This window comes from Dermochelys coriacea, chromosome 7 (genome assembly GCF_009764565.3).
Source record: "Dermochelys coriacea isolate rDerCor1 chromosome 7, rDerCor1.pri.v4, whole genome shotgun sequence".
In the NCBI taxonomy this organism is placed as follows: Eukaryota; Metazoa; Chordata; order Testudines; family Dermochelyidae; genus Dermochelys; species Dermochelys coriacea.
Window position 1 is genome coordinate 114,280,619 of NC_050074.1, and position 26,025 is coordinate 114,306,643.

Genomic DNA, 26,025 nt, shown 5'->3' on the forward strand with positions numbered 1-26,025 from the left:
TCGGACGGGGGACAAATCCTTGAAAAGCAGGACTGTCTGATTTAATACTGGGTGAGTCACCTGCCTAGCTTTCACTCAAGCAAGTAGCATCCATTTTGCTGGGAGGACATAGGCTAAATTGCTTCCGTGCTGATAGTTCTCCAGTGCTGTCCCACTGTATGCCTAGAAGGACAGACAAATTCTCCCATAATTCTCTGGGGAAGGACTGTAGAGTATCTCATCTTACTGCGGCACAAAGAACTATGGGATATGACCCTAGAAGTTCTAGCAACACACATGGGCGGAGTACAGCACCAGCAAGGACACAGTAACTCAGGTATGGCTTTGCAGTGTGACTGCTCACATCCAGGCTAAGCTAAGCCAGGTGCTTAGCGTGGGTGATCAGCAACTGGGTCCAACACTGAAGTGAAAACATACCCTTAGATGGTAGACTCTCTGGGGCAGGGACTGTCTGTTACTATGTATATGTACAGTGCCTAGCACAATGAGGCCCTGATCTTGACTGTGGCCTCTAGGTGCTGCTGTACTACAAACAATAAATAAAAATGTTCAAGAGGCAAACATTTTAGTGAACTAACTTTAGATGTAGTTGTGAAGCAAATAATACTGACGGTCTAATACTAAAAGTGAGCACTGTCTTTAATTTTAAAAATTTTAAAAAATTTCCAAATAATTCCTCACATTTGGAATGATTCAAATTTGACAGCTCACTGACTTGGAAAATCATAGTGGATGATGAAGTTTCTGGGGGCCCAATGCAGGGGGTTTGGGGCTAGAACCTGAGCATACTCAGATGCCAATTATGAGTAATGTCAGGATTACAAATCAAAATTTACAATCCAGCAGAGTTTGGAGATGGCTCCACCAAAGAGGCAAGCTGTATTTCCTTCTTCTTCCATTGCTGAGCCTAATGCCAGCCCTTTCCAAGAGGTACACAGAGAAATGAGCTAGCAAGTGGGACTGACCATGGAAGCACTGCTGAGGTTCCATCCTGTGCAGAATGCAGCCTTCCTCTTCAGCCATATAGGGCATTGAAAGCCTATTCTTCACTGACTTCTAAACTGTTTCTGTATCCAGATCGAGGCATTGATCTTGATCTCCAAGACTTTCATAAATAGGTCAGGACCTAGCTATATCTGTGACCTTCAGGTCACTGGAACATGTAGAAGAGATTAAACTAATTGGGCTATCTTTAGGGCATGCTACAAGTCCCTCCTTTCTGAGAAAGCTTTCCCACAATAACCACCAGAATGAAGAGAATCGCTCTGTTCTAGGAAGCAGGAAGAAAATAAGAGATGGTCTCTTCAAAAACAAAATTATAGCTGTATTTCCCCAGGACAGCCATGTGTGGCAAGGAAAGGAGAAGAGTGGGAAACTCCCTGAAGTCAACTGCAGCATAGTGATGTAACTCTAGGTACTGAACTCCCGTTGATTTCCTACCTTTAAACATCTGGCTCTTAGATACTAAACTGATGGGTGCTATAGAAAATCCTATCATAATCAAGATGATGGCAAAATTAGACATTTAAGAGAACAATTGTTTGAGATCAGTAGGAGCTGCTCATTTTCTGCAAGCCACTGGTATGTTTACTTTAAATGTCATTAACTACAATGCTCTCAATTCTTGTGTTTTTGCTTTACGTGCCAGTTCACTGCTAACAGCGTTGACTGAATGAGACAGTACTGATTCTTTATATGCTTGAAGGAGCTCTGTGAATAGATCTGTCCTTTGGCTGTTTCTCTCCCCCCCCCCCCCCCAAAGTTTAGGAATGAGGTAGAGTGAAATGAAATTTATCGCCAGCATCCTTGGTTTTCTTATTTATAATCTTTCTCGGAAGACTTCTCATCTGGATAATTACAGCCAAGTTCTCCAAGGCCAACCTTTGACATTTTTCCACTGATTGCATTTTGTGCAAGGTTCATTTCCCCCAGACCCATAAGTGACTTTGATCTCCAGCTAGTGCTTAGCTTAATGTGAAAGGTGTTTTAAGTGGTTCAATGATTCTTACCACTGTTTCCGGCATGGTGTACACAACACTGATATTTCTTATGGGAAGCTGTCACATTGCTATTTTATGTATGACTATTATTCTCCTACCATTGTGCTTCAAATGCAGCTATTGGTTGTTATAATGCCAAAAAGAAAGTGAAATGTACACACATCAGACACGGGCAGAAAAGTTTCTTCTGTGGAACGTGATGTAATTTGAAAAGATTACTCCTGTTCATCAGTATTCTGAAGAAAATATAATAAAGCTGATTGAACAGAACTAAAACCAGCCTTTTGGCTATGGACAGGCAAACCAGTTAAATTAAAAATCTAATGTGACCTGTTACTCAGCCATTGTGCATGGTATCAGTTTAGTGGATATTTGCATTATATGGTTGGAGGCCTCACTCTAGTTCCTATTGGAAAGGTATCCACACCCTAAAGATCACCTTTACAACTGGCAGTAATGAGGGCCATCCCAGGCAATCTCTGCAGAGAGACAGAGGACTGCATAGCCTATGGAGATTAGCGTGACCAGATAGCTAGTGTGAAAAATCAGAACGGGGGTGGAGGGTAATAGGTCCCTATATAAGGAAAAGCACTGAATATTGGGACTGTCCCTATAAAATTGGGACATCTGGTCACCCTAATGGAGATGGAACTTTCCCCTTATCCCTAGGGATAATTCAGCAGCACAGTGTTGAACCACATGGATGATCAGTGTAGGAATCTTACTTTGTGGCTATCTGTGCTATACCTGTCTGTGGGTAAAGAGAGACTGTCTACAGAAATCTTATCAGTCTGATATCTTGATGAGCATTTGAAAAACAGCAAACCTAGTTGCACAATTCTATCAGCAGAGAATCGCGTAACTGCCAGTATGGGAGCTGCATAGATGCATTGGAGTGCAGAATTAGATCCTTAGGGGCAGGTCTGGTCCCCAGTACCCAACTTGAGTATTTTGTCAGGGTTCTGAGTTGATCTGTTTGGAGCAGGAAGAGGGATGCAGGGACCTTCACCACCAAGAGTGCCATCAGAACCACTCTGAAAAGGCTACACCAGCCTAATGTCTGACAATTCTCTGTGGCCTGAATGTTGCCTTCTTGGAGGAAAGGACTAGAGAAACCATGTGGGGCTGGATGGCAAGAAAAACTTAAAGCACCAGGATGTGGTAGTATGAAATGAAGATAGATGATAACCTCAGTGCTGACAAGTCATTAGAACCTTTCACTGTCAGACCCACTAAAAAGAACAAATGATTTGATATAGTTGGTACACAGAAGACTGGATAAGAATGAACTGTGGCATGAAATAAGAGATTGTCAGGAGGATCTAAGCTGGCTGGGTGACACTGGAAAGTAAATACCTTTTGGACTTGACTAAATTTTGTATTGATTATTGTGTTCATATTATAAATTGAATCGCATAATAACTCAGACAGCAGGTACAAAACGTGAAGGGGGAAAAAAGACACAATGCAGCTGAACAGAGAGTAAATTTATGTAGAGAACGATGCAAGAAGTGACTGGTATTAAGAACCAGGAAGGAAATATCATAAAATAAACAGCTGTCTGGGAGGCAAATGAGAGTCAGAGGGATTATATGCAACATCCGAGTACACAAGGGGAGTAAATGGGACATCCCACTCACAAATAGGATGACAGAAGAGCCAGACTGGTGACCTAATGGGACCAGATTAATGACCAGATAAGGGCCAGACTCTAACCTCGCCTACAGTTGTTTCTCATGGGCATAACTAATGGAGTTGCTCGTGATTTACACCAAAGTGAGTGAGAGGAGAATCCAGACCTACAAAAAATGTCAAAAGAAGCACCAAATAGCTGGGATCAAAACTTGTGTACCACATGTGTAGGGTGGAAGAGAAACTGCAGTGACAGCCAAGTATAAGATGAGGTTCTCCAGGTCTTTGTCACAGTCTTTGCAGTAGGCTGAATATGGCTCGTAATACTGAGTAATAATGCTTCTATAATTCTAATACTAGACTTCTGCAATGTGGCTTCTGATCCTATTCATCTGCTCTCCAGTTGCTTCTTATTTTGCCGTAGACTCACTCATTAAATAACTCCAAAGCACAGGAGAAAAGTGCTGATAAGAGGAACTTGAAGTGAAGAGAGGAACAATCATCAGTTCATTTGAAATGTAGAAACTTTAGCCCTTAATAAGAATATTAACCTTGTTTCCATAAATACAGAATCTGTTAGGCAAAAAAGAAATAGATTTTTGTGTGTGGTTGTTTAGATGTAAACTGATACATTGCCAAATTTCTTCTTACCTTCAAACAAGGAAATCGTTGTGGTTAAGAAATACAGTCTGTATCCATATTGTTTTGCTTGAGAACAGCAAGAGATGATCAGTGACACAATCATTTCTTGAAGCTTAGAAACATAAGAATGAAATAAAATATCAGCCTTAAACTGAATTTGCACTTTAGCCTGTGTTGGTGCTTAGAGCACCACCATAAATGATTAGTCTTCTTGTTAAAGAAGATCATTCAACTCTATTAGTTGCCATATAGAACCCACTCTTACCAGTGTTCTCGCCTGCCTTCATTGCTTCTGTCTTTTAGCTATCTTCATTTATCTTTGATTAATAGAACATGTCGTTATTTTAACCCACTTCCATCCTATCAGGACCCAGTCCTGCTGCCCTTACTGACTAGTATTTCCATGACAGTTGGTGGGAATTCTCACGTAAGAACAGCAGAATTGGGCGCTAAATTCATGTTCATTTTGCTTCTGAAAAAGTCTGACCCCTTTTTACATGCATCAACTCCATCAAAGCTTGGAAGTGATGGTTAACCAATGAACTGCTTACAAATTATCCTGCCCTCCTGGGGAACCTCAGTGACTGATGTTAAGCTCCTAAGCAGCTACCTTTGACAGGAATAGTTAGACTTGCACACCATCGATCCTGTAGCTTTGAGAGCCAGTAGCGCTTGGCTAATAATATCTCAGGTCCAGCTGGGTGCCTTGTATTCGGAGGATAAGTTAAAATAGCTCCATGTAGTTCAACAGAGAGAGAGCTTGTGTTCCTATGTTCTCCACATACACTGTGGTGTATGCCTTTGTTCCAGGACACTCTTCATGGGGGAGAAGGATCACATGCTTGGAATGTAGAATCCCTTGAGATACAGCCTCAGTGTAACAAAGGCTGACTTTTTCCAGTCCTGGAGAAAGATTATATTAAAAAGAGCAAACTAGAGAGTTCCTGTCATTTGTGCTTTTGATTCCCCAGTGAATACAGATCTATGTGGAAATGCACCTCAGTGTCTTTTATCTTTCAGAAGAGAGGTTCTGATCATGTAAAATGGAATTTCTTTCATATTATCAGACAGGAAAGGTCCTGGAGGAAATGTCACCTGTTCTTGAATAGAACTGCTTGGCAGGTTTAATTCTTGTTGACAGGCCCGTCCCCTTATGATGGATGCCTGCCTAAAGAATATCTGTTGGCTTTTGCTTTATCAAGCATGACATATATGTCATTACTGTCACAGCTAATCAATTCTTTCATAGCTCTTCCAATGAGCATGGGAAGGGAGAACCAAAACTGGAGGTACTCTGGTAGCTGTCCTCCTGGCACTCTTCATTTTTTCCCTGATGACATGATATTTGTATTGCAATAACTTGACAAGAACACCCTGTCAGGGACAGGATTCATTGTGCACAGGTACTGACCGCTGCCCATTTGTCCTGCTTAACTGCCTGGCCAGGCACTAATGCATGGAACATGAATGGTGCTGGGCAGATGCTCTTCCTTTTTACATAAAAATGAGAACCACAAGCTCCTCTTCTCCCTCCACCCCACAGTGATGTTTCTGTAACGATTGTAAGGAAGTGCACTAAGAAAAATGTTAAGCTTTGGGGGAGGTCTGTGGACAAAGGGATGGTTTCTGCATAGTTGCAAAAAAAACAAAAAAAACCCACAAAAGCTGTTCAATCCTGTCCCTGTTTGTATAGCAAATGCAGATAGTCTTTAATGCAACCTGTCTATGACTCAGAGTGAACGCAGCCTGCTGCAGCAGCACTTTTCTGGCTGCTGATGTTAATGGCCTAGCTGAACTTCATTTTGTCAGTGTAGCCAAAAGCCCTGATTAGCAACTGGAACACACATGCTAAATTGTCTGGGCATATTCCCTTTTAAAATAGGGTTGCTGGGACTCATTTTCAAATCCTCGGACTAGTACATGCCCCCTGATCTTGATATGCCAAAGAAGAGGAATCTGCTGGTGATTCAGATTGCAGTTAGCGCTGCCTTGTGTTAGGAATGCTTGTAACTGAATGCAAGGCTTACTGGTATGAGGGGAATGAACTGGGAGTCAGTTGGCAATGGACAAAGAGCATGAATGGAGAACAGGAGACTGAGGGGAAAGGAGGCTGGATTGGAGAATTTGCTGTTTAACCACTATTACCAATTTTTTAAAAATATACTCCCAAGAAGAGTTTTGATACATCTCATTGCTGCTGCTGAGAGATACCTGTATAAATCCTTGTGGTTGTGATGAGAGAATAGAAGCTAATAGTTGTGTTGATACCTTTCATCCAAAGATTTCAGTATGCTTTTACAAACGAGGTAGCTGCCCAAGACCTCTGTGTGGTACATGATAGGAGGGATTTTCAAAAGTAATTAACAGATTTAGGAGCACAAGTCCCATTGATAGATTGTATTAGGTGCTTTTGAAATTCCTGTCCTATTATTATAATTGTGTAGGTGGGTAAACTGAGCCATGATTCAAGTGATTTTTTTCAAAAGGTGACTCATTGGCAGAGCTGGGAGTGGAACCCTTGGCAAAGTGAAACCTAGAAAGATCATGTACTGTTTCTAGGTCAGATCCTGTGACATGTTGACTACTCTTAATGTCAAGCTTTTTTAAAAAAAAAAAACGTAAGTGTAAATGCTCATGTTTTTCAGGTGCAAGCTAAATGCAAAGTGATGGAGGTTAGGAAGAGATTTCCTCATCAGCATGTCAAGGCACAATAGTTCTATACGAGGGGTTTACCCTCCTTAGCGACTGGGTTTGGTCGCTGTGGAAGACATAGTAATGGAGTAAATGGACCAGAATTACAGTTACCATGTTGCTGTGACTAGTAGCACCTTGCAAGAGCCATGATCCATTTAATGTGACCATACTAGAAGAATCTGGTTTAAGTATCCATCACAGTATTTATATCCTACAAGAAGACAAGTAGTGATGCAGAGCGGGGGCCTCGTTATTTTCTAGACATCAGCTTACATAATCTTGTATTCTTCATTTGAAGAAAATGCTTGAAACAAAGAGGGGAGAAGAGAAAACAAGAGGGAGGTGTACTTGAAAACCAGCATTAGAGATTTTGCAGCATAATAAAGCCTTACCAATGTGTTTGTAATTCTCATAAGTCATTGGTAATTGACTTTTTGGCTGGATGTAGTTTGAATGCCACCGTGAAATGTAATTTGTTTGCACATGAAATATGAATGCTGTGTTCTGCAGAAATGTGAAACCCAGGAAAGAATTGCCAGTACTGCACTGTTCACTGCACTTAAATACTGTTCCATTTCTCCCGAGCATTTTGATTTAGGTTGTTGTTAATTGTTTTGTTTGGTTTTTTTTGTTACTACATTAGCATGTGGTGACTCTGTTGTATTAGGTATGTATAGACACAGTGAAGCAATGATTGTCTCACTAAGAGCTTGCAATCTAAATGGTCAAAACAGACACAGGATATTAAAATTTTATTAAAGCTAATGTTAAAAAAATATATATATAATACATATATTGAAAAAAGAGTGTCTGTACATCTGGGTGTAGTGCTTAGAGTATCCACAAATACAGAGTTTTGTTTTAAATCATATGATACCATATCATATGACATAATCAGCAATAACCCAAATTTAGATGAATAGATTTAACAATACAGTTTAGATACTAGAATCCGAATACGCGGATACATCACTCAGGAAAAGTTGTACAGAGATTTGGTTGTGGAAAGCAAAATACATCAATGAGTGGAGATTGTCCCTGAGTAACTGAGAATTGGGTAGGTTGTCCATTTAGATAATACAATCCATGAGGAAAGTGTTTCAGTTACTTTCCTGACTGCAATTCTCATCGGGCATTCTAGCTCATCCCTCCTGTTATTGTCGATGTCCGGTGATGTGTTCTATGTAGATGTCCCTCGACCACCTGATGGCATCTGACACCATGAGTTGCCGCATCAGCCAAACGTAGTGTTGACCGATTGCGCATTCTCTCAGCACTCAGTCGTTACTTAGCGCAACTCCAATGTAACAGATAAAGGTCTGAGGCAGAGAGAGAGTGAGTGAATTGCCCTAGGTCTATAAAGGAGTTTGTAGCAAGCCAGGAACTGGACCCAGATCTCCTAAATTCTAATCTAGTACCTTAACCATGAGGCCAACTTTTTTTTTCCATTTTTTCCATGACAGGAAAGCACCTCGAAAGCTGCTCATCTAATTATCACTTAATAACAGGTTTCAGAGTAGCAGCCGTGTTAGTCTGTATTCGCAAAAAAGAAAAGGAGTACTTGTGGCACTTTAGAGACTAACAAATTTATTTGAGCATAAGCTTTCGTGAGCTACAGGAATGCATCCAATGAAGTGAGCTGTAGCTCATGAAAGCTTATGCTCAAATAAATTTGTTAGTCTCTAAGGTGCCACAAGTACTCCTTTTCTTAATTATCGCTTAGTAATCGTGGCTTTGGCAATTTGATCTAAATTCATTCAGCAGTTTTGAAAAAAAAATCTGATGGGCTATCTTGAACAATAAGGCATATGGCTGTGTCCTCTTACAATGTGGAAGGCAGCTTCTCTTACTGAATTTCACTGACTCAGTTGTAGAGGATGTTGCAGTAGAAGTGAGTGAAACCAAAATGCCAGATACCTTTCTTACTGTTCGGTATGAATCTTCAGATGGTTTATATTATGTCACCTTGTAAAGATGAGTAAAAATTCCTTTCAAAGCTTGGGACTATGACTTCTCTCTAAAACTAGAGGAAAAGAGTAAATTCTAAAATACACAAATATTTGAGGCCCAATTTTCCCCATACACCTTGTATAGAACGTAACTCCCTTGAATCAGATCCATAGGAAATATCTATCACTGAAAAGACCAGTGCACTCAACTACTATCAATTCATTCACAAACAAACTTTCAATGGGGATTCTGCCAGAGGTGGCTGATGCTTAAGCTACCATTGGACCTTTTAGAGAGCTCTGTAGTTTCATAAATTTCCCAAGGTAATTGCTGGAGAAATTGCATCCTATTACCAGTAAAATCGCTAAAATTACATCCTTGTCAGTAAAACTCTTGTAGGGAATTGCATGTTATTCAGGCATCAGTTGTATCAAAGTGCTATTTGATCTACGTGGGGGTGATGTGACACATGCACACGGATAACCAGTATAAAAAACTTACTTAAGAACAACTTCCAAATTGCAAAATCAGCAGCTCAACATGCTCAGGATGGCAACTTGTCCAGAATACACGCGCATGTCTGGACTCTTTTAACGTTTGCCTTGTTTAGTGCAAACTGTAATATTCTATTCTATTCTATTCTATTCTTCTCTTGCATCATAAACTGTATTGGAAGAACAGTATGGCCGAGCTAACTGTGATGCAACCCATCCGAACTTCCTGGGCTATGATTGCCTAAGTTTCCCCCATTTCTTGTTGAGAGGTCTGACATAATGCATCTGCACCACTAACTTCTCCTCATAGCAGAGGTTTAGCACCCAGCCACCCAACAGCTTCAACGCCCAGAGGAATGTAGTGCTAAGGACTGAAGCAGTGGAAAGAAGTTAATGCAATGATGGAAGAGTGACCCAGTCCTATCTGCTGGTGCATGTGGTGGGGGAGAGGGGCCTTAACCTAACCCTAAACCAGAGACCATTTCTAAGAAATACATTATTTTGGACAGAAACGCCAGCCAGCTATGAAAACCTCTTAAATGGGACATGCACTTACAAAGAAATCATTCCTGCCAGACTGCGCTAGTATTAAATAGTAAAATCTGTTCTGTTTTTAGAGCTCTCTGTCTTCCTCCTGCATTCCTTGGTGCAAGATTCTGTTGGTACAGGCCAAATCTTCCTTGGATGAGTGAATGGTAGAAGGGCAGGATGCTTGAGCTGTGGGGGCATCTCTTGTGTAAGCTGCTTTTACTGTCTGTCTGGGGCTAGTTACTGTACTGTACCTTTGAGAAATGGAAACCACTAGCCCCCCTCATGAACGGCAGGTGACTGATGAGTAGGCTTAAAGGGACACTGTCAAGGGTAGAGGTTCTAAATTTGACTTACCGTGGTTGCTCCCCTCCTCCCTCACCAGCACTCTTTTTGTAGCTCCAGGCTCTCAACACTCTACTGCAGCTTCACAGCTAGATTTTAAAAATGGGAGCATTTTATAGTGTTCTTCATGCAACTATTCTCTTGGGTCATGTGATCAGAGATCCGCTTTAGCCATCCAAGCAGATATCGGTATTTTAAGGTATTGGAGCCAGGACTTCAGACGAGGGGTTATGTGCTGGCTTTTCAGTGAAATTGGAAACCAGTCAGGAGAGATGCTGGCTGTGTGTGACCTCTGGGAGGCATTATCTGACCACCAGTCCAGATGGGATTAGCTTTCGCTCGGCTTCTTCCTGTTCTTCTTGCACAGGTGGTTGGGGGGGGGTACCCGCAGCCCCCATTGGCCTGGAGTGATGAACCGCAGCCAGTGGGAGCCATGATCAGCCAAACCTGTGGATGTGGCAGGTAAACAAACTGGCTCAGCCCTCCAGGGAGCTTACCATGGCGGGACGCATGCCAAAGGTTGCTGATCCCTGATCTAAACCTTCAGGTATTTGTCTAACCTGCTCTTAAAAATCTCCAATGATGGAGATTCCACAGCCTCCCTAGGCAATTTATTTCAGTGCTCTATCACCCTGACAGTTAGGAAGCTTTTCCTAATGTCCAGCCTAAACCTCCCTTGGTGCAATTTAAGCCCATTGCTTCTTGTCCTATCCTCAAAAGGTTAAGAAAAACAATTTTTCTCCCTCCTCCTTGTAACAACCTTTTACATACTTGAAAACTGTTATCATGTCCCTCCCTCAGTTCTCTTTTCCAGACTAAACAAACCCAGTTTTTTCAGTCTTCCCTCATAGGTCATGTTTTCTAGACCTTTCATCATTTTTGTCGATCTTTTCTGGATTCGCTCCAATTTGTCCACATCCTTCCTGAAATGTAGTTCCTAGAACTGGACACAATACTCCAGTTGAGGCCTAATTAGCATGGAGTAGAGCAGTAGAATTACTTCTCATGTCTTGCTTACAACACTCTTGCTAATACATCCCAGAATGATGTTCACTTTTTTTGCAACAGTGTTATGCTGTTGGCTCATACTTAGTTTGTGAACCGCTATGACCCCCAGATCCCTTTCTGCAGTACTCCTTCCTAGGCAGTCATTTAACATTTTGTATGTGTGCCACTGATTGTTCCTTCCTAAATGGAGTACTTTGCATTTGTCCTTATTAAATTTCATCCTATTTACTTCAGACCATTTCTCCAGTTTCTCCAGATCATTTTGAATTTTAATCCTATCCTCCAAAGCACTTGCAATCCCTCCCATCTTGAGGCAACAGCCCCTGTATTTTCATGCAGTCTTCTGGCTCTGAGGACTGCATTTGTGAATCAGCTGTGAGAGCAAACAGAATATAAAGCAGACACTTCCCAATAAAGATAAAAATTGCTGATGTTCAGGAACAAATTTTAATACTAAATGTATCTGAGGAGGGCCAATCTCTTCTTCAGCGATTGCCTCCAAGTGCATGCACCTGCATCTACAACAAAACCGAAACACTGGCCCAGTTCTAAGCTACTGCACCATGCACATCATCAGAACTGGGAAGCAAAAGGGGTGTAGCTCAGTTAAAATTGCCCATAAGGCATTTACTAGATGATACTGTGTGTGCATTCACTGGAATTCAACTAGGAGCAGTTTCACTCAAAGGATCTGCCTTCAGGGTTTTGTTTTCTTTAATAAATAAAAAGGGCAATCATTGTAACTCTAAATCCTATAGACCTCTGTGGTGGCTTCCAAGGACACGTTCCCTCAGACACTGCAATCTGCACAGAATGTGCAATTTCTTAAAATCGGACCCGAAAGGCAGATTAGATAGTATGATCGCAGAGTGTATTGCAGGGGTGAGTGTTTGCAGAAACTTGCGAAAAAAGCATGGCCTTTAGTAATTGCTGAACGTGAAGCCAGTTCCTTTGCAGCCAGTCTCTTCTTCTACACCCTTTAACAATACATAATCTAGACTCTCCAGTTTTATTTTTCTTAACTGTTTTTCTTTGCAGCTCTGGTGAACTATAATGTGCATATAACTGACAGACTCATGACAGTGGCTAGGGCCTGCCACACAAGCTGCTACTGTGCAGGTTTTGATAGACCGCTATGCCAGTGAACAACCTCTTGTAGCCAGAGAATGTCAGTCATTCACACATCATGTGCTTGGCTGAAGAAAAAGGGGACTGAGACTACCAAACTCATCTTGTTTGTGACATAACCCAGATCTCCTAAAGCATATGGGGGAGGATGCTATTTGTACAGCTATATATTTCCAGCCTGCCAGCCTGGATCTGGCTTGTAATTGATTTGTGCTTGTTTTGTTTTTCCAGTGTGTGGCTGTGACCTGGCCCAAGGAGGTTTTTTCATTAAGAACGGGGAATACCTCTGCTCTGTGGATTACCAGCGCATGTATGGAACCCGCTGCAATGGCTGTGGGGAATTCGTGGAAGGAGAAGTAGTGACAGCTCTGGGAAAAACCTACCACCCGAACTGCTTTGCCTGCACTGTTTGCAAGTGAGTGAGTTCTTTCTGTGATGTAAACCGTATAACACAAAATAACAGGGAGAAGAACTGCTTTGCCACAGCATGCAGTTCTAAAGACGTTTTTTCTATTAGAAGGTGCTTGGTTAGGAATGATTCGTTGTCACCTGAACTTTAGGGAGTTCAAAATGCCCATTAGTTTATCTGAAAAGCATCTACCAGCAAAGCTGTGCTGCTAGATATAATACCCTGTACCCTTTCAACACTGCTGCTGTCACATAGGAAGGAATTTAACATCCGGCTTTATGTGGGATAGGTTATAAAGGGCATTTCGATACTGGGTTTCACATTTGGCTGAACTCAGAACCAGAGCTTTTCAGTGCCACATTTTAAAATAAGGAATCTTCTGAGGGTTGGGTACATACTTAGTCTGCCCTTTTCTGTCTGTGAGCTCTGGTGACTCTTGGGCAGCTACAAAAAGGGCTCTTCTTGATCAGGGCCCCAGGCTCCCAGTTCCAGTGTGTCTGTCCCTCTTTCCCCTTCACACCTGCTACACTCCCCTGTGGTCACTAGGAGGAGCTCTAGAGTGGGGCTCACTAAAGCATGAGCTAATTTTATTCACATGAATCTATGGGAATACTTGTGTGGGTCAAGTTACTTGTGCTTAAATGTTCTCAGGATTTGGGCTTAATCTTCTTACTAAGGACTGGAAATATTGCCTCAGCTGGTCCACAGTTGCTCCCAACCGATACACTCTGACATAGTTTAAAGCTCTTTTCAGCCAGGCAGCTGGTCAACTCATATTGTCATCAGTTTCAGTCAAAGAAACACTCTTTCTGTGAATGGAATAATATGGCTTAGAAATTTTAGACAAATTTCATTTCTTTTTTCTTAAATCCCAAACAAAATACATAAAAGAAAGTGAAGAAGGAACGTTCCAGTCTTTTTTGGTTTGAGTACTTGGTATTATCGGGCATCCAATATGCAAAAGTCAAAATGATTTTACTGGATTTATTGTAGTCACTGGAAGGACCCAACGAAAGAAGGAATGGATTCCCAATGTAACGGGAGTAGCATCTTCTGAAACCATAGTATATGGTATGGAGGATAAAATTTCATTGTAACTATTAACATAGTGGTAGTGATTAGAGGCTTCAATCGGAGATCAGTTCCTGTGATGGAGTGTTAACATCTTCAAGACTTAAGTTGTGGTCTATATTTACAGTTTGCTTTTGGAGTGACTTGGAAGAGATTCCCACATTTCAATGGCTAGCCAGCTGGCATGCTGTGTCTGATGCTTAGTGTATTAATAACTGTCCCACTCTTACTGTGAACGTCCCCCTCACCCCATCTGTTGTATCCACCGTTGTCTCATCTTATACTTAGATTAAAGTTCTTTGGGGTCGGAATTGCCTTCTGTTATATGTTATCAGCTCATGGCCCAATGGGCCCTTGATCCTTGCTTGATGCCTCTCAATGATATCACAATGCAAATAATATAATTATAATTTCCTATTTTCCATACTATATATTACTGTTTCTGAAGATGCTACTTCCATTATGTTTCAGATCCATTTTTATTTCATTCTATTCTGCCAGTGACCAAGAGAAACTGAATAAAACCATTTTGGCCTCTTTGCATATTGGATGTATGAAGAAAGGAGGTAGCCACTAATAACCAGAAGTCATCTTGAGTGTGGAAAGTTTAAAAGAAGCTGGAACTTTTTTTGTATGATCTTAACTCTCTATCGGATATAATCCCTGAATGTTGGAGGTTATAGGGCAACTTCTATACATATGCTTGTAGGCTATTTCATTTGGGTAGTTCCAGCAGCGATTAACACTTACTACCTCTCTATTCAGCCCAAGCAGAGATCAGCATAACTGAAGATATATTTTGATCGACATCATTTTGGCTTTTTCCTGGTGAGCATGGAGATGGACCTAAGCTATCTGTTTCTGAGAAGTTTAAGCTTTCATTAAAAAGCAAAACCAAGAAGAAATAAAGCTTCCAAGCTTTATGATTGTGAAAATAATCTTCCAAAATGAGCCAGAAGTAAACTGATGCAGTGGTTTTCTTGAGTTTGCAGGCACCTTGAGGTGCCTCTGCCTCTGCTTATAGTTTTACCAGCAGAAACAGACTGAAATTAACAAGACAACAGTCTGTGTCACTTCAGAAGCATGTAGATAGCAGTGACACCATTCCATCTTGTGCTATGAGCAGCAGCAGCAGAGACAGGCACAGGATTTTTCAGGGGAAGAGGAGCCAAGAGAAAGTGTCTAGGCTCAGTTACAATAGCTCCTGCTTGTAGCAGCCAGTAGCCCTGCTGAGAGTAGAGCAGTGAAGTTCTCCAGCAGCCAAGAAGCTCTGGAATGGGGAGAGGTTCCTCTCTTCTACCAGCTAGAGGTAGAGCTAAATTTATTTGATACCTAGAGGTTGATATGAAAGAGGGAGCCATTAAGCAGGGTTCAAATGTGGTCTCTGTGTCTCTATCAGGGGGATGGCAGTGGGCAGGGCTTCTGAATTACCACACTTGTCTTTCATAGCTGCCTTGGACTAGTAAATTTAGTCCAGTGGCAAATAGGTGTCTGGTCAAGTTTTCAAGTCCTGATCTAAGTGTTTTGGTCATTATTTTTAAAAATAACAATGTGTATGGACTGGCACTGCACTGAAGAATTCATATCCCATGTATGTTACAGGAGTATTTCCTAAATACATTAAAAGTAAATGATGGCCTGAAACTTGTCGATAAAATGTAGCCCATCGACTTGTGTGGAACGAATAAAAGACTGGTCATCCGTGATGTTTAACTGTTTGTTTCTGCAGAAAGAAACTGATGCTGATTTATTAAGGACACTTCTCCTGCTAATATACACTTCTGGGTGGGTTGAGATGCAGGCAGTTTGAGAATTTTTGCCTAATTTTAGTGAACTGGTATAAAGTGCTGGATTTGGCAACCTTAAAGGCAGAAATGTTCTGTTTAACCACAGAATGGGTACCACAAGGTTCAGCAGCATTGCAAGCTTCTTTCCTGCTGCCCCACCAGTAAACTTCAACCTTGCTTTAGGGGTGGCCCTTGTCCTCTACTGACACGGTGGGGGTGGCTTTGTAATGTAGGTACCTGTTTAAAGGTCTAGGAACTGGCACGTAGCCACCAACTCATTTCATGCGACTATAGTCGTAGTTCTGACAGTCAGTCACTGAACCTAGCCCAGTTTGGTGAACCTTTGAATTGAACAACTCTATATTCTTTCACCAGCCCTGTGAGCTGTCCATCCACCATTTCCCTTTTGCCTGCTCCTCCCTATTTTTGGGTGCCATTAGTGACGTGCTGAGGCTATCATTGCTGTAGCTGTTGAGTCTAAGTGAACTCCGCTGTCTGCTTCTCTTTAGATACTGTGCATCTGATATCTTTAGGAAACCAAAATACCAGCCAGTCTAATCTCTGCTTTCCTCACAATTGAGAAACCTTTGGCTTTCACTCAGCTGCCTGATTTTGCCATGGCTGCATTTCAGATGTAGTGTCTGTAAGATTTGGAGATGGGAGCTCAGGAGATGGGAAAGAGAATGAATTTGCTGGATTAAACTTGAATAAAACTCACTTTTCTCTTTCCCTCTCCAGACGCCCGTTTCCACCAGGAGACCGGGTTACCTTCAATGGAAGGGATTGTCTCTGTCAAATGTGTGCTCAGCCAATGTCATCCAGTCCAAAAGAGATCTCCAGCTCAAGCAGTAAGTATGCAAAAGTCTTTCCTAAGCTTCTCATTTGTCCAGGAGCCTCAAAAGTTTGCCATGTTTTAGTTGTTTTGAAACTAACTTGGTTGATCCTTATTTGTTATGAGGATTGTGGCTAAGTTCCAATCTCTGGGAACCCATTACTTCTTAGCAAGGGCCCTAGAAAGGCCTGTGTTATTGTGGATGGCAAACACAATTGCAAGTTACGATCTAAACTAAGTCACCACAACCTCTGTCTGAAGTTATTCTGAAAGAAACAGAGTTCTTTTTTAGGCACCAAATGGGCTATTAATGATGAAGAGGACATTTCAGAATTTGTTGGTCATAGTTTTTCTCATGTGTAATTGCACAGGGTTAAGTGTTCCGTTTCAGAAGAGGATGGTGTCAGGGGAAATACATTCTTGCCTCTAATCTGTAACATTTAGTGTAATTACATTATCTTCTAAAAATAGTGCCAGCGTGATTGTCTGAATCATGCCTCCAGTACAATGATAGTTATGTGAACAAAATCTCAGGAGATATTTTTATAAAGGCTTGGGGGAGAGGATATAAGGAGATTGGAGAATATATGTGCTTTGTTCCTGTATTTGAATGCTTTTTGAAGCAAATAAAAGTTCACCCATCCACAATATATTACAGGGCAACATTATCCATGGGCATCATCAAAGTTAGAGATGGAAAAACCTTTTAAATGCTCCAGCTCCTCCCTTGAGAATGCAGAGTTGTTCCCTGCAGCACATTCTTTAGTGGCTTATCCAGTCTAGTTTTAAGTCCCAAGTGATGATGCTTTTATCACTTACCTACCAGTATTGGACCTGTGCAAGGAAAACTGCTCTATATTTTGGGGGGAAGAGCGGTAAATGCTTTGAGATCCTAGGATGAACGGTGCTATATAAGTGTAAATCTGGTTTATATCCCTATTCTGTTGATGAGTAAACAGAGCTTCAGATGTTATGTGACTTGACTGAGATCTCAGTCACTTACTGAAGTAGGAAATGAAAACCTGGTCTCTCTACTCCTTGTTTCTCTCTAACTACTAGACAAACACTCTCCCCAGTGTCATGAAATGCCTTGGAAGTGAGTCATCTTATAAATTGTAAGTGCAGGGACCAAATCATTTGGGGAGAATCCAGTTACTCTAGGGCTGTTCTGAGATCTAAGGGACGATCTGGTATTTTAATATCAAACACACTTCTGAAGCCTTATGAACTAATGTAAATATCCCAGAGGTACTGCAGTCATGGGAATGACCTGGGATCTGAGTGATCCATGCTGGGATCTAACTCCTTGAATTATTGTCTGTTCGGGAGGGTAGTCCTCTATGAACATATAGGCTATAGGGATTATAGATCAGTAAGGCTACATTTTAGTCACAGGTATTTTTAGTAAAAGTCATGATCATAGGCAGTAAACAAAAATTCATGGCCTGTCACCTGTACAGGTGTTGTACTATTTACCCCTGACTAAATCTTGGGTACTCGAGGGAGAGGTGGCCTGGGGGCACCCTGGGTGCTCTAGGGCAGGGGGCGACCCAGGAGTACTCGGCAGGGGGGGAGGTGGCTGTGGGTGCCGCTGCTGCTGCTGGGGAGAGGGGATTTGGCAGGGCTGGCAGGCTCCCTACCTGGCGCCGCGTGGCTCCATGGAAGTGGCAACATGTCTCTTGGCTCCTAGGTAGAGGCATGGCCAGAGGGGCTCCGTGCACTGTGTTGGGTCTCCGCCTAGGAGTCGAGGGACACATCGCCGCTTCCGGGGAGCACCTTCCCCCCCGCAAGATAAGCACGCCCAGAGTTCTCGCCCCCTCCCACACCCCAACCCTCTGCCCCAGCCCTGAGCTCCCTCCCACACCCAAACTCCTGCTGCTGCTGTAGGGGCTGCGGTGGCCGAAGACTGCCCCAGCTGCACTGGCCGCTGCATAAGTCACAGCAGTCCTGGAAAGTCTCAGATTCTGTGACTTCCATGACCTCCGTGACAGACTTGCAGCCTTATAGATCAGTCTGTACCAACAAAAAAGCCAGATATTCTGTGTTTGGGGGAGGGAGGTATTAGTGACTTTTATTTCAGAAAAAATGTTTACATTGGTTCTTGTAATCTATTATAGCAAATTTCTGCTAGTTTCAATGCTTCATGAAATGATAGTTAATGATTCTAAGGAATGGTAGGAGGAAAAACAGCAGAATAAAGGCAATGGACTTCCAGGAGGCAGATTTTAGGAAACTCAGAGAATTGATAGGTAAGATCCCATGGGAAGTAAGTCTAAGGGAAAAGAGAGTTCTGAAGAGGTGACAGTTTTTTAAAGAGACATTGAGGGTAAAAGAGAAACCTACACTGATGTGTAGAAAAGATAGAAAGTATGGTAAGAGACCACTCGGGCTTAACCAAAAGATCTTCAGTGACCTGAAACTCAAAAAAGAGTCCTATAAAAAGGGGAAGCTAGGTCAAAATACATAGGATGAATGTGAAAAACCAACACAAGCATGTAGGAACAAAATTAGAAAGGCCAAAGCCCAAATGTGATTAAACTAGCTAGGGAAAGCATTTTACAAATATATGAGAAGCAAGGGAAGACCAAGGACAGGATAGGCCCACTACTCAATGAGGAGGGGAAGGCAATAATAGAAAACGCAGCAGTGGTTGAAGTGTTAAATGCCCTTTTTTGTTTCAGTTTTCATCAAAAAGTTAAAAAGGATTTGACAGCTAAAGTTCTGAACATCAGTATAAATGGAGTAGGATCTCAGGCTAAAATAGGAAAAGACCAAGTTAAGAATTACTTAGGCAAGCTAGGTGTTTCCAGCAGGTCGTGATGAAATACATCCTAGACTACTTAAGGAACTGGCTGAAGAGGTATCTGAGCCATTAGCAATTATCTTTGAGACTCATGGAAGATGGGAGAGAGACCAGAGGTCTGGAAAAGGGCAAATATAGTACCTATCTATAAAAAGGGAAATAAGGACAACCCCAGGGAATTATAGACCAGTCAGCTTAACTGGAAAGGTAGTGGAGCACATAATTGAACAATCAATTGGTAAGCACTTAGAAGAAAATAAGGTGATAAGTAACAGTCACCATAGATTTGACAGTAACAAATCATGTTAAACCATCCTAATATCCTTTTTTGACAGGGTAACAACCCTTTTGGATAGGAGGAAGCAATAGATGTGGTATATGTTGACTTTAGTAAGGCTTTTGATACTGTCTTGCATGACCTTCTCATATACACTGTAGAGAAGTATAGCCTAGACTAACCTGCTTTAAGGGTGTACTGCTGGCTGGAAAAGTGTACTGAGAGTAGTTATCAATGGTTCACAATCGAGCTGGAAGGGCATATTGAGTGGGATCCCACAGGGATCTGTCGTGGGTTGGTTCTATTCAATATCTTCATAAATTATTTAGATAATGGCATAAAGAGTACAGTACACTTAGTTTGCGGATGATACCAAACTGGGAGGGATTGCAAGCGCTTTGGAGGACAGAATTAAAATACAGAATGATCTTGACAAAGTGGAGAAATGGTCTGACTGAAATAGGGTGAAATTCAGTAAGGACAAATGCAAAGTGCTACAATTTGAAAGGAATGATCAGTTGCACAAATACAAAATGGGGAAGGACTGCCTAGGAACGAGTACTACAAAAAAAGCTCTGGGGAGTTGTAATGGATCACAAACTGAATATGAGTCAATGTAATACTATTGCAAAAAAGTGATCATTCTGGGATGTATTAGCAGGAGTGTTGTAAGCAAGACACTGGAAATAACTCTTCCAGTGTACTCAAAACTGATAAGGCTTCAGCTGGAGTACTGTGTCCTGTTCTGGGCACTACACTTTGGGAAAGATGTGAGCAAACTAGAGAAAATCCAGAGGAGAGCAACAAAAATTATTAAAGGTCTAGAAAACATGACCTACAAGGAAAGATGGTGAAAAAGTGCGTTTGACTAGTCTGGAAAAGACCGAGAGGGATCATAACAGTTTAATTACATAAAAGGCTGTTATAAAGAGGAGGGTGATCAATTGTTCTCCTTAACTGCTTAGGATAGGATAAGAAGCAAGGGAGATTTAGGTTAGACATTAGGAAAAACTTCTTAACTGTAAGGGTAGTTAACCACTGGAACAAATTACCTAGGAAGTAATTTCTGTCACTGGAGATTTTTAAGATTAGACCGTCACCTGTCAAGGATAGTCTGCTTCATTCTGCTGCAGTGCAGGGGACTGAACTAGGTGACTTATTGAGATCCTTTCCAGTTCTACATTTCTATGATTTCCTGCATTCTGAGAGAGACCACAGACAATAGTAATTTTGTATTATGCTTGTGCCTAAAGGTCCTAATGAGAGGTGGGGTCCCACTGTGCTAGGTGTTGTAAAACTGCAGTAAAAGAGCCTCTAACAGCTTTAATATACTGCTGGGAAACCTGTGTGTGTCTTGTGATTTTTGTGAATGGACTTGTAGCTAGATACAGTTATAATTTCTGGAATTTCTGGTCATTTTAGTGCAAAGTTTCACCAAAAAGAGAGAAAAATAAAGATGGGTGCAGGATGTGTTCATAAATCTCAGAGAGTCTAGTAAAGAGTCCTCTTAATGTATTTCTTCCAAGCTATGCCAGGTGTCACTTCAACTCTGTGGCACAGTAGACTGACACATCTTGCTGACATATCTTGCTGGCACCAATGGATAAATTGTAACTAGTGTAAAATATTCCAGATCTCCTCCACTTGCTCTTGCAGGCTGAGTCAGTCATCATCAATCTTTCCTGATGTCTTTTCCCGTCTTTTCAGTAATGTTTGTAATTCAATTCCATTCAGAAGATACTCTCATTCTTTGAATGTGTCTGTTTTATGTCACGTGCTGTGGTCATTTTCCTCTCGTTACTTTTAAGTAGATTAATGAGGAAGCTTATTTCAAAGAAAGTAAAGGTGGGGGTGGAAGAATGTGGTAGGCAGAAAGTTCAGGATTGACTGATGGATGTCAATCCACTCAGCACACTGGTGCCTCCTACTGGCCGTCTTGGGGATTAGCTCTGCCCATCAGTACACACTCTCCTGATGGTGCCTTGGCTGCCATCACGTCTGCTCCCGGACCCATGTTGCTGCAAGGACTGCGGCATCATCTTCAAGACACAGCCCTCCGGCCGTGTCATATTCTGTGCTCCCCCCTTTCAGAGGGCGTGCAGTCAACGGTCCAGCTACTTCCCCAGTAGTGAGTGGGGGGGACCTGGGCCTACTCACTACCCTGGGTCCTGGCCCAGGGACATTGTAGATTGCAACCACTTGCTGTGTCACCTCTAACTCAGTACATTTCCCTGGGCCACTTCCCCATGGCCCGAGCATCTTCTTCGCCCTTGCCTCAGGGCCTCAACATGCTAGTTCTATCAGCCAGCCAGGAGCTCCCCTGTTTCTGCCCAGCACTGCTCTGTCCAGGGTGCTAGCTTCCATTCACCTGCAAGGCACCCAGTCCTCCCTCCTTGAGCTCCAGGGAGGAACTGACCCTGCTCTGCCCTGCGGCCTCTTCTTATATGGGCCTCTGGGCCCAAATTGGCTGCTCCTCGCAGCCCCTCTTCTATTGGCTGCTTCCTTCACAGCTTTCCTATGCCTGTTAACCCCTTACAGGCCACAGTGGGGAGGGCGCCCCATCGCAGTTCCCACTAGAGTTTTTTCTGATTTGCAATAATATTAACATGCAGTTTGCTCATCAGTGTTACTTCAAAGTTCAGACAAATGAAAGGCAAGTTGACAACTCTTCTTGGAAAGTTTCAAGTGAAAGCAAATGTCTTTTATATACAAGAGTTAATTCTCTTTAACATAACCCTAATATTACTGCAAACTTTTCTAATGCAATGTCAGTGGAAATCAGAAGAAAAAGCTACTGAATAATTCATCTCTTGATTTTCCCTGGAATTACCTGGGGTCCTACTGCAACCTGATACCTTTTACATGCTTGATGTATTTCCTCAACTCCAAACACATTATCTTTAACAAATAAGGCTATTTTTTAAAAAAAGAGCTGTTTCAGTCTGTACCTCTTTCTTCTGGTTTCCTTGGACGACCTCCTCTCTCAAAGTACCTCAGCAAAGTCTTAGTAGTCATCATTTGTAATGTAGGCCATGCCAGCCCCCTAAATACCGCAAGCCCTAGGTGGTGAATTATTCTTATTCTTATTGATGTTAACAGAGAATCTGAGGTAAATGCCTGTGAATAGCTCTAAAAATGTAATAGACTTTGTTCTGGTACCTTAACTTTGTTTCATTTGACGACTTGATAAATGTGAAATGATCTACAAAGGTGAGGGGATATATAGCCAGATGCCTAGTAGCTCACATCTGATGAGAAATGGTGGCATTTAAAGATGCCAACTCCGGGTGAAGAGAGGGTGTAGAGACATCAACTGGAATTTTAAAAGTGCATTGTTGGAGACTAGGAATCTGGATTTCTGGGTTTTGTTCCCAGCACTGCTGTGTTGTAACTATGGACATATCAATTGATTAGCCTCTGTTTACCCAGCTGCTAAATGGATAACATGAGTCCTAACTCTGAGAGCTGTTGTGAAGGTTAATTTAATCACTGCTTATAAAATGCATTGAGATTCTGCAATGAAAGATGCTATGGAAGTGTACAATATTGTTAGAATTCTAACTCCTGTGCACCAGGAAGCAGAGTAGCATTCTAATTGAGTGTAAGAGTCCTTGCAGCTAGAGCTAGTCAGAAACTTTTCAGTGGAATAGTTTTCCATTGGAAAATGCTGCTTTGCTGAAATCTAAATGATTCTTGGAAATGTGGTGATCCTGATGGCATTTTCGACAGAAATTTTTTCAAAATGATTGAAAATTGAAATCGTATTTTGTTCTTTCTCATTTCACTTAGCCTTCATATTTTGACTTCATGTTAATGTGTTTGGACTTAATGTTAATATAATATTAAAGATCAATAATATTTTACATTTACATATTATAATATTTTGACATTACAAAACTAAAGTTTTCAATAAGGTTGTTTAAATGTATCTGAATCAAAATGTTATAGAATTTCTATTTCACGAAACGTTTTGAGATTTTGACTCTTGATCTTGATTTGGGAGAAAAACAAATTTTGAAATCTCAAAATTTCCTGTGGGATGGAAATTCTGTTTTCCAACCAGCTCTACCTCCAACAGAGTCATGCTGGGCTCAAGGAACACATCTGCCTGCTCAATCTATTAGTATTTCCCACTGTTCTGTATTTTCATCCCTGTCTCGAACAGGCCGTCCCTAGGATGGCATTTGGTAGACAGAGCTCTGCCTTTGACCTCTAGTCGGTCTCTAGTATGCAGGCTGTGCAGTTGTCCCTACTACTTCCGGTGAGCTAACCCCAAGTTATGAAAGCACTTTGCTAAGCCTTGCTCCTTTTTATTTTTGTCTTGCCATTTCAAGGGGGATCATAGGATGTAGCTCTTCTTTTGTAGTGCTTCTTTCCGATGTGTGGCGCTCATAGGTGATATTGAGCAATAACTCAACGGTGCGAGGTTGGGACCATTTTGCCCTTCCCATATTACTAAATGACAAGAGCATCCTGACCCGATCCTGGGCAGATTGGAAAGGGGCCTGGGAGTGATCTAGTATCAGGCAGGGTACAGAAAAAGTTGAGAACTACTCATTGCTGCCAGCCATAGAGGAGAGGCAGTCACCCCACGGACAGCTCCTTCACATCAGCCAGGATGCTAGTGTTACAAGGTAGATAATGTAGGGTGGAGCAAAGATTGATTGCTCAGTGATTATTTGGTATTTTCTCTCCCTCCACTTATCCAGCACTTCAGTAAAGACAGGGGTCTGGATCAAAGCCTTTCTCTCCACACACATATGAGCTTAGTATGGAAGCTGTGGCTTCCATCAAATTCTAATTTCTTCCCCCTATGGCTCTAAATTGAAACCACCATCTATTAAATTGAGTTGCTTTTCCTGGATACTTTGTATGTAAAGGGGCAGTTACTAAATGAGGATAGTTACAAAATAAGCATACATGGTTATTGTACTGCATGCCCTGTATATGCATAATGGTAGTGACAATGGCTTCATTGGCCAGGAATGCCTTTTAGTCTGTGTGCATTAGGCATGGCACAGGCAGCCTTTCCCTGCTGATGTGGGTCTTGTCACTGCTATCCAGACCAGATCTCCATACTCTGTACATAAGGCTATCCTGGAAGACCACTTGGCAGTTTCCTCAGGTGCAGAATCAGGTGGCCCACTTTGCAGGGCTGATAGGCAGGAGGAACACATTTCATCAGTGCTCTGCAGACTGCTTTGGCTTTCTTTTCACTTCCAGTTGCAACCTGTGGCATTGATGATGATCTGCAAAGCCCTGTGTGTCACCCTTTGGATAGGTTTCAGAGTAGCAGCCGTGTTAGTCTGTATTTGCAAAAAGAAAAGGAGTACTTGTGGCACCTTAGAGACTAACAAATTTATTAGAGCATAAGCTTTCATGAGCTACAGCTCACTTGAGCTATAGCTCACAAAAGCTTATGCTCTAATAAATTCGTTAGTCTCTAAGGTGCCACAAGTACTCCTACCCTTTGGATAGTGCCTCTCTCCCTATCTATCACCATGGTATTCGAGGTCACGTAATGTGCTTTTGCTAGCAGTTCTAGATTTGTACATATGGGGGTTTCTGGCAGGGCGTTGGTCTGAGAGAGCCAGTTTGTTAATCTTCAAGGCATAGTGCAAAGCTGAGCTGTTCACATAGGCTTTTGGCAGAGGGGTGTATTTGTTTATTGGATTCTGACTTTTTAGCTAATATTCTGACTTGTTTTTAGTGTATGTTAACGGGCCCAGAAACAACTGTGAATAGTGCATAAAAATAGTAGTCTGTGTACTGTAATTCTTTGATGTTAATGTAACCCTGCTCTGAGCCCTTTAACCAAACAATTGAAACATATTAGCTCTTACTATATAGTAGCATTATTCAAAGTACCAGTCAAAAGAATATTACTCCTGGGGGAATTCTGTGCCAAAAATTTCAAAATTCTGCACACAATATTTTAAAATTCTGCAACATTCTGAATATTATTTTGTCAAAATAACACAATATAATCACATCAGTTTCAATTATTTTTGGTCATTTATTTCAAAATACCTGTCAGCAAGTATGTCTGTAACAATACAGACAACAAAAAAGATTCAGAAAATGTTTTTTGACAAATAGATTCCTGACTAGGCATATTAATGCAGAACTCTGAGTAATAATTCATTTAAACTACAATACAGAACTGTATTTCCCGCACCCCTTAGAAGCAGTGCAAAAGCTTGGGGAAGTCAGTGGTAATGGAGGAGCTGAGGGAGAGGGAAGTAAATTCCTGGGAAGGAGCCTGGGTGTGAACTTGGAGGGTTGTTGGTTATGGGAGGGAAAAGTATGGAATAGGTCTTTTGGGGGCTGGGGTGGGATTGTTAGGGAGCTTCCCCCATGCAGATGCTGGCTGACCCCTAGCCTCTCCCATTCAGTCAGGCACATCTGTCCCTGTCCCCATGTGT

At 41.8% G+C, this 26,025-nt stretch overlaps 1 protein-coding gene across 7 annotated transcripts in view; it reads left to right on the forward strand.

Annotated features, from left to right (window-relative positions):
* ABLIM1 (actin binding LIM protein 1) overlaps positions 1 to 26,025 on the forward strand; it is a 323,364-nt gene that overhangs the window by 162,452 nt on the left and 134,887 nt on the right. For all 7 annotated transcript variants that reach the window (XM_043518178.1, XM_043518174.1, XM_043518176.1 and 4 more), the window contains exons 3-4: positions 12,653 to 12,836; positions 16,427 to 16,536. In XM_043518178.1, the coding sequence (XP_043374113.1) occupies positions 12,653 to 12,836; positions 16,427 to 16,536 (294 nt within the window). The remainder of the gene's footprint in view (positions 1 to 12,652; positions 12,837 to 16,426; positions 16,537 to 26,025) is intronic.